The 14,424-nt window shown below is 38.2% G+C and overlaps 1 protein-coding gene across 1 annotated transcript in view; it reads left to right on the top strand.

The window, feature by feature from the left end:
• tesk2 (testis associated actin remodelling kinase 2) overlaps positions 1-14,424 on the top strand; it is a 33,030-nt gene that overhangs the window by 8,666 nt on the left and 9,940 nt on the right. Inside the window, exons 4-7 of the mRNA XM_046050907.1 lie at positions 3,291-3,412; positions 6,780-6,828; positions 11,442-11,588; positions 13,223-13,305. Coding sequence (XP_045906863.1) covers positions 3,291-3,412; positions 6,780-6,828; positions 11,442-11,588; positions 13,223-13,305 — 401 coding nt within the window. The remainder of the gene's footprint in view (positions 1-3,290; positions 3,413-6,779; positions 6,829-11,441; positions 11,589-13,222; positions 13,306-14,424) is intronic.

Raw genomic sequence — 14,424 nt, 5'->3', positions numbered from 1 at the left:
GGCTCTATTACATGTTTTGGCAGGGTTTTAAACTTCAACACACATAATTAAGGTAAACAACCCCTTTTTGTGGATCATGTTCCCTGTATCCATTTAGTGTAAGTACCACCACAGCCTGTTGTTGAGTAATGGAAATAGCTATTAATACTTTTTTTTTCTGTGAGCGAGAGGAATGCACAGGTAGTGAGAGAGAGAAGAAGAAATTCAGAAAAGGTTGAAGTCAAGGAGTATGATGGACAGAGATAGGAACAAAAAGGCGGTGAAATTAATAGTGATGGAGGTTGAGGCTAAGGAGAGGAGGAACCAGAGAGAGGAAAAGCTTTTGATGGTGGAGAGCTGGAGTGGCAAGACAGTTAAATGGGGGTGAAAAATGGGGGTTGAAAGGAGGTTTGTGGAGTTTATGGAGTTCAAGGGATGGGGAGAGGCTTCAGAGGAGATAAAGAGGAAGAGGTTTTGGAGAAGATGGTAATTTAGAGGGTGTCTAGAGCCTGGGTTACAGAGAGGAGGAGAAAGGTTTTGTAGGACACTGAGGCTATGTTTTCCAGAAATGTGCAGTGCTGAAAAGAGGAGCTATTGAGAGGTAAGCGTGGAAAACCATAGAGCAGAAAGGTAGGGGAGAGAAGAGAAAAAAAGAAGAGCTTGGGGTTGACTACTGAGGAAGATGAGGATTATTGAAGACGGTTTGTTGCAGGCCACAGCGAGGAGGAGAAAGAGGGGGATCAGGACTAAATGCAGATGGGGGGATGTGAAGAGTGAGGAATGGGGGGTCGGAGGAGGATAGACGGATGTGGGGGAGGAGGCCTTCAGAGGAGTGGCCATCTGTTGTTTCTGCTGTCCTGCGGTGGAGACTGTCGGCTCTTATAGCCAGGCCCCTTCCTTTGAACTTGAACAGAGCGATTTTTGTGTCTGTATGTGAGAGAGAGAGAGAGAGAGAGAGAGAGGCATGCAACATATAAAACTCCCATAATCGGAATCAAAATCCATGATCTGTTATGCTTTCTACTACAAACAGATACTTTTGTGTTCATAAAGATGTCTACAAATACAGGAATTGCAGTATCGCAACAGTTTTGTCCATTGATTTTTATTGTTAATGCCTCCTGTATGATCCATATTGACTTTGTCCTATCTGTAAATTCCTTTTCCTGCTGTAATTGATACTGCCCATCTATTGTGTCTCTAGTGTACCGTGGCTGTGATGATAGAAGAAAGTAAATACAGCCCACTGTTGTAGTGACATATTTCCATACAGTAGATTTCAGGATTATCCTAACCTGAATTGCCGGCTTCTAAACGACCCGTTTTCAATGATTACCCAAGTTTAAATGTGAGCTGTCCAAATAATATTCTACCTTTTTTGTCAAGTCATACATAATGAATAGGGTTTAATACTTTTTATATACAGTCTATGGTTTAATCATATCTAATCAATTTTTGTATTCTGCAGCTAAGAATATTAGTGCGCATTAGCAGAATTTAACAACTCACCTACATATAATTTATCGTGTGGTGTTTATTTATAATGTCAAACGTGCAGTAGCACAGATGTGATCATAGACCCTTTGCATGAATGTAGTATGGTTCCAAATGAGTCCCTGTACTCTATACCTTGCCTGGAGCTCTTGAAAATGTTTAAGTAGGCTTTTTTTTGCCAAAGGCTGTCTACTTATACACACAGGGGTATTAATGTGGCCTTTTAAAACTACTGGATTGAAACCTGCATCATGGTCTGATTATGTTTTCTGCTGCCAGGAAGTGAGTTAGCAAGTGTAGGTAGATGTGTCTGCAGCAGCTCAGTCATTTATGTGCTGCGTTTCTGTGGTTTGCAGGATGATATTTCCTATTTGCATGCATGTGAGTGTACACATTCTTGGTAATTAATGCACTGCATTGTGGCATCTCTGAAACCTGCGGTGTGAAGAACTCGGGTCACCTTAGGATTTCAAAGGCTGTAACGTGATAGAGGGAATGTGTAGACGTGCAGCGTGCGGCTCCCTGTTTTTAATCGTAACAAACAGTTATTTTTACCTTTTGTATTAGCAATAGAGAGATAAATGTGTCAGAAGTTATTTTAGAGGCCTTTTACTTTAACTATGAAATGGACTGCAGTCATTTCTGGGAAGCAAATGCCAGTGTGTTTTGAATTACTCTGAATTACAAGGCTTTTTTGTCTCAGTTTTTTCAGTTTTGTTCTTTCAAGGGTAACTTAGGTGTTTTTCTACCTGAACCATATTTTTGTCTATGTGAGTAATTACAACAACTTTTGAAATTGGTCCAGGATTGAGTTACAGTCAGCAGCAGTGAAACAGGGCTGCAAAGTAATACTTGTGAGCAATTGCACCCTGTCAAAGTCCATCCACTAAAGGGCTTGTTTTTGCCACTGACATGCTCAGATTGTTATTATATGTGTGTGACATCATTATGGAAAGGATCCCTACAGATAGTAAGATCCTTTTTGTTTAACCAGGAACAGTGACTATATCGCTCTCCCCTTGACAAAAGGGGGTCTTCATTTTACCTCTCTGGTCTAACGCTGCCTCAATTGGCTAGTTTGTGTTATTGTGTATCACAATAACACAAACAAACTAACCAACCGAGGCAGCGGTAGACCAGCAACTCCCGTGTTCTGTGCGGTAAAATTACTAGTCTTCTAAGATTTTAGAAACAAAGTTTTTTTTTTTTTTTTTTTTTACTTCTCTGTGTGCTGTTTTTAACTTCAGCTGGAGTGACTTTGGTGTCGTCTTAATGCCGTGACCTGTCTGCTGTGTTGCCTTTCACCCAAGGCATGCTGGGATGGGCTCCAGCCAACCATCGATAGATGGATGGTGATGCCACCATTATCTAACAATTAGACGGAAACTGAAATCCCAGTGCACAATAATACAACATTGATTGTGCAGCTCTGGATTGACACACAGTACTTTGTCATGGCTGGTCAGCATGACTGACCTCATTTCAGTTCCCTTTAATGTCCTGCCTTCCTTGAATGCTTCCTCTTGTTTTTTTTGCTGCACGAGCCAAATATTTTGTATTTATTTTATTTAGTTTCATTTTGTACAAGTATCCATTAGAAAAAAGCATAGTTTCAAGTAGCACAAGGCCTACACACAATGACCAAGCTGAAAATGATAAAAAAGTACAATTAATTTAAAACGTTCGTACAATCCCAGTTTTTGCAGCCACGAGACTCTAGTTAATATAGCACAGATATTGGGATTTAGACTTTGTTTAGTTGTGCTTGAGTGTATTTGCAACATGTTGAAATGTGGCATCGTGTGACTTTTTTACAGGTACGTCACCGAGCTTCAGACCAAGTTATGGCTCTGAAGATGAACAAGCTCAGCAGCAACAGAGCTAACATGCTGAGAGAGGTCCAACTAATGAACCGGCTTTCTCATCCAAACATACTCAGGTTGGTAACTGATAAAAATGTACTATATCCGAGGGTTACTAAGTTACTAAAAGAAATAGCCATCATAAACCAACTTCAAAGTAGGGCCAAAAATGTTATCACGATAAAAACATTTCATATCATTTGATTTTGATAATTATCACAATAAATGTTATCACAATAAATTATTATTTCTTTCAAGTTTAAAGGCAGATTTTTGCCCTTTTTGAAGAAACCAGATGGTTAATTGTGTGGTTAAACTATTCCTTATGGTCAGAATGTGACAAACACTTGATGCCAAACAGTGGATCGCTTACAAATCTGAGGTAGAACATTCAGCAATTCTTTTTTTCAAAAAATCAGTCCCTTTTCCTCAACAAAATAAAAATTTTAATAGAAAAATTAAGTGCTAATTCAAATGAATCAAATCAAAAATTTACTGACGACATATTGAACAGTTGTTACATTGTTATTGAGGAAAATTATATTGTGATAATTATCATTATTGATTTATTGCCCAGCCCTACTTCAAAGCCGTAAGAATGTAGCTTATAAAGCAAGCAAAATAACAGGATTATTTTCCACTTTGTTGTTCAGTTTGATTATTGCGTTGTCACGTAACATCAGCTACTCTGTAAAATGTGATTAGCCCTGGTGTAAGACACTGTTTATTGGTAGTACTTTTCTTTTAGCAGGTTTAAAGGTCTAATCCAAAATGGCATTTATTTGTCAGTTATTTATAAGAGATTCAACAATAAGATGCTCAGATCACACAGCTGATAATAATAAAAAACAGTTACACATAACAAGATGTTACACATTATAGTAGACGTTTCTTTTAACTGCTGCCACTTTCGGGGCATTTATTTATATATATATATATATATATATATATAAGTTACCATTTGCCTCTTACCTCTCTCATGTCTCACTTGCTCATGAGCCTCTGGTTGTGACCTGCTTCCTTTGGGGTTGGCTTGAAACTATGTCAAACACAGAGCCTATTAACAATGGATTTTCTGAACCGCCAGCTCCTGTTAGAGCTGCAGCAGCTGCCTAGGGGCGAATAAAGTGAGGAGGACCCTTTCTGTCACAAGGGAACAGGATGAGGCTATGAACAATCCAGATTCAGGTCAATGATTGGCCAGACATGATCGTGTGTAAGCCCTTTACACCTGGCTCTGTGGTCCTGAAGTGACACCTTTTTTGGTCTGTTTTGTGTTCCCTACCACTTAAGCAGAAACCATCAACAGCAAACAGTTTTTTGTGAGCTGACCTGTACCAATCAAGTGGAGGTGGGACTTTATGCAGTGTAGACAGCTGATTGGCTTTTCCACTTCAATACCCAATACACAGGTAGTTTAATCTTTAGTAAAATAAAAAAAGAAAGAAGACAAATCCAGTGGAAGATCAAAGGTTTGGCTATTTTATGAAGTAAACAAAACACTGCTGGAAATGACCTGCATTAAGTAATTCAGCTTCTGACACTTTAAGTGCAATCGAGTTTTCCAGAATGTATAACAGTATGAACAAGCCTTTCCACAGCAGTAACATGTGCAGACATCAGCTGTAAAGGATCTTTTTGTTCTCTCTTTGAACTCTCGTCTTTAACTGTCCTCTATGTTATTGGTTGGGTGTGAATGTAAAATGACTTTCCCGTCATTTTATTGCTTTTTACCCAAAAAAACCATTAGATAACAAGAGCACATTCAAACAAGAATTCTTAAATAATAATTCTTTGAATTTGCTACTAGTTATTTTATTGAATAAATATAAGAAAATGATCCTGTTCTTCTGTGGCTTTAATTGATTTATTTCTGTACTGCATTTTATTTCACTTAGAACTGTCACTAATACTGTATTTCTTGATTGTTAGTTTTTTGCCTATTTGTATTAAATTTTTTTTGTATATTATTCATTCAATTTATTTTTCCTTTTCATTGTCGTTTCAAATGTCGGTCTAATGCACCTCTTCTCCTCATGTAAAGCACTTTAAACTACCTCTGAATTTACAAGGTGTTACAAATAAACTTGCCTGGCTTTTAAAGGAAAAGTCAGTAGAATCATATAACTTCAACTATAAAACTTAATAGCACTGAGAATTCAAATCAATGCAATTTAATTTATAGTGACTATGATGACAAAATGGTGTTGTACATTTCTTTATTGTAAACACTTTCTGTCAAATGCTGGGCGAGGGTGTGTTTATGAACATGCAGATACATGCATAAATGCCTTTGTGTGTGCATACACATACACATGCACAGTATATTTTACAATGCCATCTTTGTTGGGCATGCCTAGTGGATAGTGTGTGTGAGTGTTAACAAGTAGACACTGAGGGGGTCATTGTTCCAAAATCCAACAAGGACCCACAAAGTTGGCCTTTTCATTGCCTTCAGAATTATGAGGCCTTCAATGCTGCTTGTGAGCAAAGTTGTTTCATGTGTTGCTCTACACACACACACACACACACACACACACACACACACACACACACACACACACACACACACACACACAGAAATGAAAGAGCAGTGTGGTAGATTTTGTTGCTTCTGTTTAATAAGAATGTGGAATTTGTTAGGCTAGGAGGAGAAAGAAATGGATGGTATGCAGGTGAAGCAACTGAGCTGTTATTATCTTCCTGTTAAGAGACAGTCTTGCGCTTATCACTTGTCTGGTCTTGCCCGCTGGACTCTTAAACTATTTTCACATTGTTTTAATTTACGTGACCCTGGAGAGCAAGCGCTTGAACTAAGAAAATCTAAAACCTGTATTTAGGGCTGTGCGACCAAAATCTGATCATCATAGGTCATCTATACGTCATACAGCACCATTTTCTGTAAATTCAATAAATAAACACTGTATATAAAGTGACCACAGGGTAATGACTATTTCTTATTACATTTTGGATTATATACTCAACAAATCTGGTCTGTCAAACTTTTTATACCCCAACCTCATCCATGCAACAGAAGTAGCCCCTCAAGTACGAGCTCCTCATTTTGTCTTGGCCGGTCGGAGTCCTTCTCCTGTTCAGAATTACCCCTCCATGTTTGTTTGTGTTCCCTTCTTGCAAATTTCCTGCCGGCATCCATGCTGTGCGGAAGACACAATATGGTGTCCAAATTACGAAAAATATTGCCGTGAAGAGTGGGATTTATGACACAACGAAATAAACGCCAAAGCCAACTATGAAACAACAGACGTTTTTCTATCGTCACACAATATATATGGTCATATTTCTTTAGGCTGTCTGTGTCGGCCTCAGTACTCTGATTTAATTAATTCCCATCCAGTTCTAACAAATGTCTCTGTGTTGTCTCGAAGGTTAAATCACGACAATATGAGAGCTTCATCTTGCATGTCTTTTGTGGTTTTGCAGGTTCAAGGGAGTGTGTGTCCATGAGGGCCAGCTTCACGCTCTGACAGAGGTAGGCAAATGCACCCAAACACAGCATTTCACAACACAGAAGCACACTAGTCTGTAATTGTGGAAAACCAAAAGATCTGAATGTTCTCAAGTATACACTTGCTGTGTGTTCCTGTGAGAGTGTGAGGGAGATGTTGAGGGTGAGAGAGAGAGAGAGGCCGCGATAATTTGATACAGGCAGCTAATAAAGTTCTCCAGAGATGCTTAATGTTAGGACATACACTATCAGGGTTACAGTGAGCAATAATTTTAGGCTGCACAAAGCCTATATTTAACCTGGGTTTGTTTATCTGTGTGTGTGTGTGCAATGGAGAAGGAAGATTACTTTGCATTCATGATAATCATTAATTAGTCATGGAAAGTGCTTGTTAGGCAGTTAACTTATTTATCTCTTTAATGAAAAGGCTAGTTGTACAGAAAGTCAGGCCAAATTCTCTTTATTTGGAAGAGAAATGAGAGGTCTAAAGGATAAATATTACCTGAAATCCTGTTGTAGTGTTGTAGTCCTGTTCTACACTTACAAAGAATTCGTTTAAGATTTTCTGTATTTTTTTCTCTAAAAGACACCGAGCTATGTAACTGATGCCCTTTGACAGAAGGTAAAAATGTTTTTATGGACTTTGGTCAAACAAGAAAAGCAATATGAGGCATAACCTTGGGCTTTGGAAAATAGTGATAGGTATATTTTGTAGTAACTCTTTATGAACCAGCCGATTATAATCATGAAGTTTCTTGCTATATTCCCACTACTTTTGAAGCGCAAACTCTATTCAAGGATGGGGTTACAGTTCTGTGTTCTGCGGTCATTGTAGTCACACAAAAACTGCACAATGACATATATTCACACACATACACTTCTAACAGCTTTACCAGTGGCTTAAGATACAATTCTGTAAACACACTGAAGAAGGCATGCACTGTTGAAGATGCTTCCAGGCGCACACATGTACTTGATTACACCATTGTATTGCTTTTTGTAGCCTACACCAACTTTCATCCTAATCTAATTGCAAAGTGAATCCATGCATTGTAAGACACACACACACACACACACACACACACACACACACACACACACACACACACACACACACACACACACACACACACACACACACACACACACACTGCGGTAGGTCTTGTTTTCCTATTGCCAGGTAAACAGATCCTGTTGTGTTGTGTCAGGACCAAACTGACTTCTCTGACCCTGGTAGCAGGCTCATGCTGTTTTGTTACCTGACCCGCACTATGAGGTCATGCTCAGAGGAAATGAAGAGCTATGTTACTGCGTGGCCCCAAGCTACCTCGAAGAATCTCACCAGCTCTCAAACGTGCAAATCCACCAACAACTACGAAATAAACCATAAAACTATGTGTGAACACTTGTAGTGCATTGTGCATTCTCACAAAATTTAAAACCCAAGATTATTAATGATGTTGAACAATTGTTCTGTGACCTGTTGTATAAAGAAAGGAGTACAGTAGGTATTAAGGGCCATTGAAAGGGAGTATGATTAGCCTTTGAAGACTCTGAAAGATGTAGAGAATAATGTAGAGTAGTAGTTCCCAAGCTTTCAAATCAATGAGAACAGCATGATTATGAAGTGTTGACACATTCAAGTCTCTCTGTTGTTTTAATTAATCATTAAATGTAATTGTCTGTAAGCGTCTATACTAGCTACTGTGCTAGTTTTTGATCCGTTTCTCAAACTAGGGCCTGGAAATTCAATGAAAAGTCATTGCATTTGATCTTGAAGAAGGTGTGGGAACACTGTCTGTCTTCCAGAAGCAGCAGCAACCTGTCCTGTGTTAAGCCATCATCTTAAGAAGTGTTCAGTCTGATTTTAGTTTTGTTGGTCTGCTCAGATTCAGTCTTCTCAGACTGTTTTGTGGGCTGAGATGGGGCAACGTTTCATTGAGATCGTTACATTGCTTTTCTCTGACAGTCACTATTTTTCTGATTGCTGAGCTCCTGAAAGCCGGAAAACATGTTGTATTGTTATTAAAACGTACAACCGTAAATTCTCATTTTATTAGCTGCGGCATAACTGCATATGAAGTAGAGCTTTTAATAGTGTGATTATTTTTTTTTATTATTGATTTTCCCCCCTGTTTTGAAAACGCCTTGTTTTGTTTCTCCTGAATCTCAATCTAATGCACTGTTATAGGAAGTGTTTCTGCAATCATAATCTGGACTAACGGTAAATCATGACCCATGGCAGGATTATACTGCTGTTTGAAGCTGCTCCCAGCATCAAACAAGGATTCTTTTGTTTTTCTTTTCATGGTGTTTAACCTGAAACACACAACGTGTGGCAGAGCAATTTCCAGTTGTAACCAGCCATATGTTTCTCATTCCTTAACACTCTAGGTTATACATGATCATTACTGTGGTTTATCAGTAACTCGACAAATAGGCATCCCTGAACAAGAGACTTTACTTCCATTCAGTTACTTACTAGTTGACACAGCAGGTGCACTCTTCCGCTGAACCATGTGATTTGCATTCTGGACAAGGCGCACTTTGCACTCTCTGCATATTCTGTCAATGTAAGAATAAAATAAAAGAATAAAATGGATGCTCTCTAGATCTTAAATGAGATGATAAAGGAAGGCAGTAGGATTAGTGTGAGTTTTGCTTGTCTTTTCCCCTGCTGTATCCCTCAACAGTTATTGAATTTAGTGGCTAATGAGGAATTTGTTGGACATGTACTATGACTCTGACATCTTGATTTGGGGTTTGTGTGTCAGAACATTTGGTGGTATAAGACAGCAGGGAGCTCAACCTTTTTGGTTGGTGTTGAAGGTTAAAGCATTGCCATATCTTTTATTTAAGAAGTCTTTAGACCTGTTTGGCATTACAAAATAATAGCAATAAATCATTGTACCAGTATCTTTTGAGCTCTAATAGATAATTTTAACGAACTGTTGATTAAGATCTAAAATTGAAAACTAGTGGAATATTTTGGTGAATGTTTGGGGTCCATTTATTGCTTCATACACTGAGTTAAATTTTTAGATAACATTTGTTTTTATAGAGATGTTTACTGTGCTGTACTGTAGCCGTAACAATCTGCTACTGTAGGTCACTTGGGCAATCATGGTACAAACATTACATCGACTTTCTGAGCTAAATGTATCACAATAAATTTAACTTGGTTGGTAAAGCGGGTTTTCCATATTCCATTTGCGATCCTCAGCTCTAATCTAAAGTGAATCTATTCAGCATCAAGCCAGTTATATGCATGTTTATTACTATATCTCATCATTTAAATGAAAGTAGGATACTAAGATGCCACTGATTGAAAACTCAGTACAGTTAGTATATTTTGATGTTACCATTGTCCTTTGGAAGCTGAACCATCACAGCATTTAAGATTTAAGTAGTCTTGAGAGATGGTGTGACAAGGGATGTGACCCTGCGTTCAGATGGAAAAGTCACACACAGCTTAGGAGAAATAATGACCTTTGTTGTAGGAAGGCAGTGGGTCAGGTTACATCTTTACAAGACCCATTCATGCAGAGTTACACATTCATTGTAAAAATACACTAGGATTAGATTAAATTAGAAATAATCTGGCCAGGAGCCCATTTTATTGAATCACGTGACAGAGTAGAGACCTCTTTCATTCAGCCTCAGCCTCCTATGTCCTAATCATGTGCCAATCAGTCATACAAACCACAGCTAAACCAGCTCACCTCTTTATCCCATCTCAGCTCTATCTAGTGAACCACCACTGTTTGCGATATGTGACATGGGATTAGTGTGCCTGTGTGTGTTTGCATGCAAGCAGCAAGGTCAGACAAGTTCTTCTGGATCAAAGCTGACCGACAGAGTGAAGAACCCTGGATAGTTTTAAACCTGCTGAGCTGATTTGTCCTCTTGGCTGTCTACTCTTCAGCCTGCACGATGGCCAGACAGTCAGCATTCATGCACGTAGGAAACTAGCAGTTGAACAGGTTGCCAGCCACATTTTATTCAGCCAGTTGGTCGATACACCAGCTAGCCCCCAGGCAGGCCGTCTGTAACTCAAACAACCCACCAATCTGTCATACACTCTGTGACCCAGCTAGATAGGCACGTACTTTATGTAATGTGGTTAGGCTGTACCTTTACGTAGTTTAAGTGTGTCTGAATATTTTAACAATAAAGCTAGTCAGTCAGTCAGCACAACAGTTGACCAATACATTTTCAAGCCAGCTAACTAGTCTGCTGGCACTGGCAACAGAAAGTGTCGTGTTGCTATCAGTAGAGTATTCACACTAACTGAGTTTAGACATCTCACATCTCATTTAATTCCTTGTTTGACATCTCCCCAGCTCACCACTACATTGGCCATAACTGTAGGCTATTTAGATTTTTCCCCCATTTGTTGTCATGTATGGAAAGACCCAAAATTAACACTGTAAGCAGACAACTTGATAACTATAAGCAAATTATTTAAACACCATTTGTATATAAATGTTTCCACCGTATTTGAAATTGAAAACTGAAATTGCATATTACACATTCCTGTAAAATTGAGTAGTTTATGTTCCTTTCCTTGTGAGCCATATGTTCTGTTAATTTCTACGTACATATTAATTTGTGTGTCTCTCTTTGTTTTTCTCTAGTACATCAATGGTGGAAACCTGGAGCAGCTTCTAGACAGCAACAAACACCTGAGTTGGCTCACAAGGGTGAAACTTGCCTGTGAGATCGCCAGTGGTCTGGCCTACTTGCACTCCAAAGGCATATTCCACCGGGACCTCACCTCCAAGGTTAGCTAGACGGGCTAATTGGTTGTTAAGAGGAGAAACCATAGCTAAAAATAGGACAGCAAGCCTTCTTGTGTCTCCAGGACAACAAAGTAACATAGCCTGTAGATTTTTATCTACATATCTTCTTGGGAGGTTTAATGTGTAGTATTTTTGGTTTAGAGGCCCACATTAGGTCCTAGGTATGTTTCACTCACCCACTAGAGAACAATACAACCTATGATAGGAGGAAATGTATTAGTTCAGAAAATGTTTCACTACTCTTTCTTTGACTTTGGCTACTTTTTGTGTTTCCATTGTCCAATAGTTTCAGGTGGCCTTGGACTTCTGTTCAGTACTATACAGTAAATTTTCAAATATTAGTTAATATCAGCGTTTGGTCAACAGGATAGTGAAGCAACCTCTTTGCACAAGATCTTAGATACAAATGTTAAAGACTGATCCGCTCTTTTACTCCTAGACCTGTAAACCTCTCTGTAAAGAACAGAGTGTCACAGTCACATGTGATAATCTGTAACAGGCAGCTCCCAGTTTTCCAACTTGACCGAGAGCCATGTTGACATGGAACCGGCAGAGAACAGGGACAGTATGCACAGTTGTAAAACTCATATTCATTGCCTGTCGAAGCTTACAGTTGTTCGTCTGTAGGAGAATAGTGCACAGGGAAATTTAAGCAACGTTTAAGTGAAACCTGTTACTGGACAAGATGAAAAGACAACAAGCATGTAGACAGTAGTTCAGTAGTTGACTCTTGAGGGTTAAATGATATAGTCACAGCCTTGCAGATTATAGTTCCTCAATTTCATGCAAAGTCCATTTGCCTTTAACACACAACACAGCTATTAAACTCAATGACCAAAGCAACTTTCTTTCCTTTTGTAAATATTAAAATTAATGCTATGTACTTCCAAGCACTCTCCCCTCCCAACTGTAACTTTATCCTATGTTTTAGAGATCATATGTAAGACCTACATGCCTGTATACCCTTCAATTGTTAAGGATTTATAAGCAATATATTCAGAAAGTGCAAGAAATGGCAGCACATACAGTATATTTTATTACATAGTGCCAAAAACTAACGGCCAAGGTTGCAGTGTAAGACATGTAAACAAAACTTAACACACATTCCTACTTGAATATGTACTGTACATGAATGTACACTGAAGCAGCATGGTTGCGCACGCTAACCCACAATTATGGAAGGATGCATAGTGAGAATCTTGTGCACTGGGTTCATGAATCATTAGTTATACTAAGTAGAATGATATGTATAAATGAATTGTGAGGATATAGAACATTAACATCCGGCTCAACTCAGTGTCTGTGGCTACCAAATGTCGGTTAAGTGAGTAATAGTAATGAGCACTGTAACAAATGGTAACAGTAGATTTACAAATAGTTCCTTTTAGGGTGAAGAGGAACAGTCCTAACTTCGTAGCAATGCATATTGAAATTTCCTGTTACTTCCTTTTTTTTCTGTATGAGAATGCAACTTAAAATAATATAGAAGGCTTAAATACAGTCAGGAAGTGGAGGTTTGGCTGTTTGTTTATTTACATTTTTAAAAAATCTCTTAGTGTCCCAACTTCCTTAACTTAACATGTGATAATTATGATGATGTTTTTCTGTATTCACAGAACTGCCTGATCAAATGTGATGACAACAGCTACACAGCAGTGGTGGGAGACTTTGGCCTGGCAGAAAAGATCCCCACCAATCTGTAAGGAGTAGTCCACTGCGCTACATAGATAAACACACGCCTGGATCTTTATTAGTAGATCAATAACGACCAAGACTTAAAGGAAAACTATAAAAGAGACTAAAAGCTAATTGCTTTTCTGAGCACTGTCAACTTTAGTGTTTTGATAACAGGAGGATACCATCACAGGGTTTTGTTTTGCTGCCGTTGCGAAATGAACAATTTAAAATCAAATTAAATGTCTTCAGGAACAGGGTTGACACAGCTTAGACAAATTATAATTTCTATGATCTTGTGTGTCTATGCATGTGTATGTGGGTATGTAAACATGAATGAAGAATGCAAAGAATGTAGCCACACCTATAATTTTTTTTACTTCGTGAGAAGATGAGGTTTGACATCACCCAGTCTAAATCTAAAAAGAGCAGAGCTACTGAAGTTAAAGGGCTAGGGAGCTTGATTTATTGTGTAGACTAACAATTTAAAATGTATATTACTGTATGTGTTAACTACAGTACTGCCCTGAGATCACTCCTGTTGTGATTTGGCAGTATAGGTAAGTAAAATTTAATTTAATTGAAAATAGGGCTGGGCGATATGGCCAAAAATGTTATCATAATAAAAACATTTCATATCATTTGATATTGATAATTATCATGATATATGTCAAATAATTATTTTAGTTTAAATGCCCATTTTTTGGTCCTAATTGAAAATTATGTGGTTAAACTTTTCTTTATGGTCAGATATGACACTTTGTGCCAAACAGTGGATCACTGAACAAATCTGAGGTAGAACATTCAAAACGTTTGTGACAAAATCTTTTTGAACAAATATGATTAGAAAATCTTTTTTCAGTCCCTTTTCCTCAACAAAATCAATATTTTAATAGAAAAATTAAGTGCTAATTTGTTCGTGATTCAAATGAACTGAACCAAATATTTATTGACGATATATTGAACATTTATTATATTATTGTTTTATTGCCCAGAACGAATTGAAAACAGTTTTTCATTCAAGAGCTAACACCTCAACACAAAAATGTAAAGCCAGCATGTAATAGAAAATGTAACCTTGTCATTTGTTTCTCCTGCTATTATTTTGTCCAGTCTTCATTTACACACAACACGACCGGGGTCA

Source organism: Micropterus dolomieu, linkage group LG06 (assembly GCF_021292245.1).
Source record: "Micropterus dolomieu isolate WLL.071019.BEF.003 ecotype Adirondacks linkage group LG06, ASM2129224v1, whole genome shotgun sequence".
Lineage (NCBI taxonomy): Eukaryota > Metazoa > Chordata > Actinopteri > Centrarchiformes > Centrarchidae > Micropterus > Micropterus dolomieu.
Note: the sequence above shows the minus strand (reverse complement) of the source record. Positions and strands in the feature narration are given on the sequence as shown.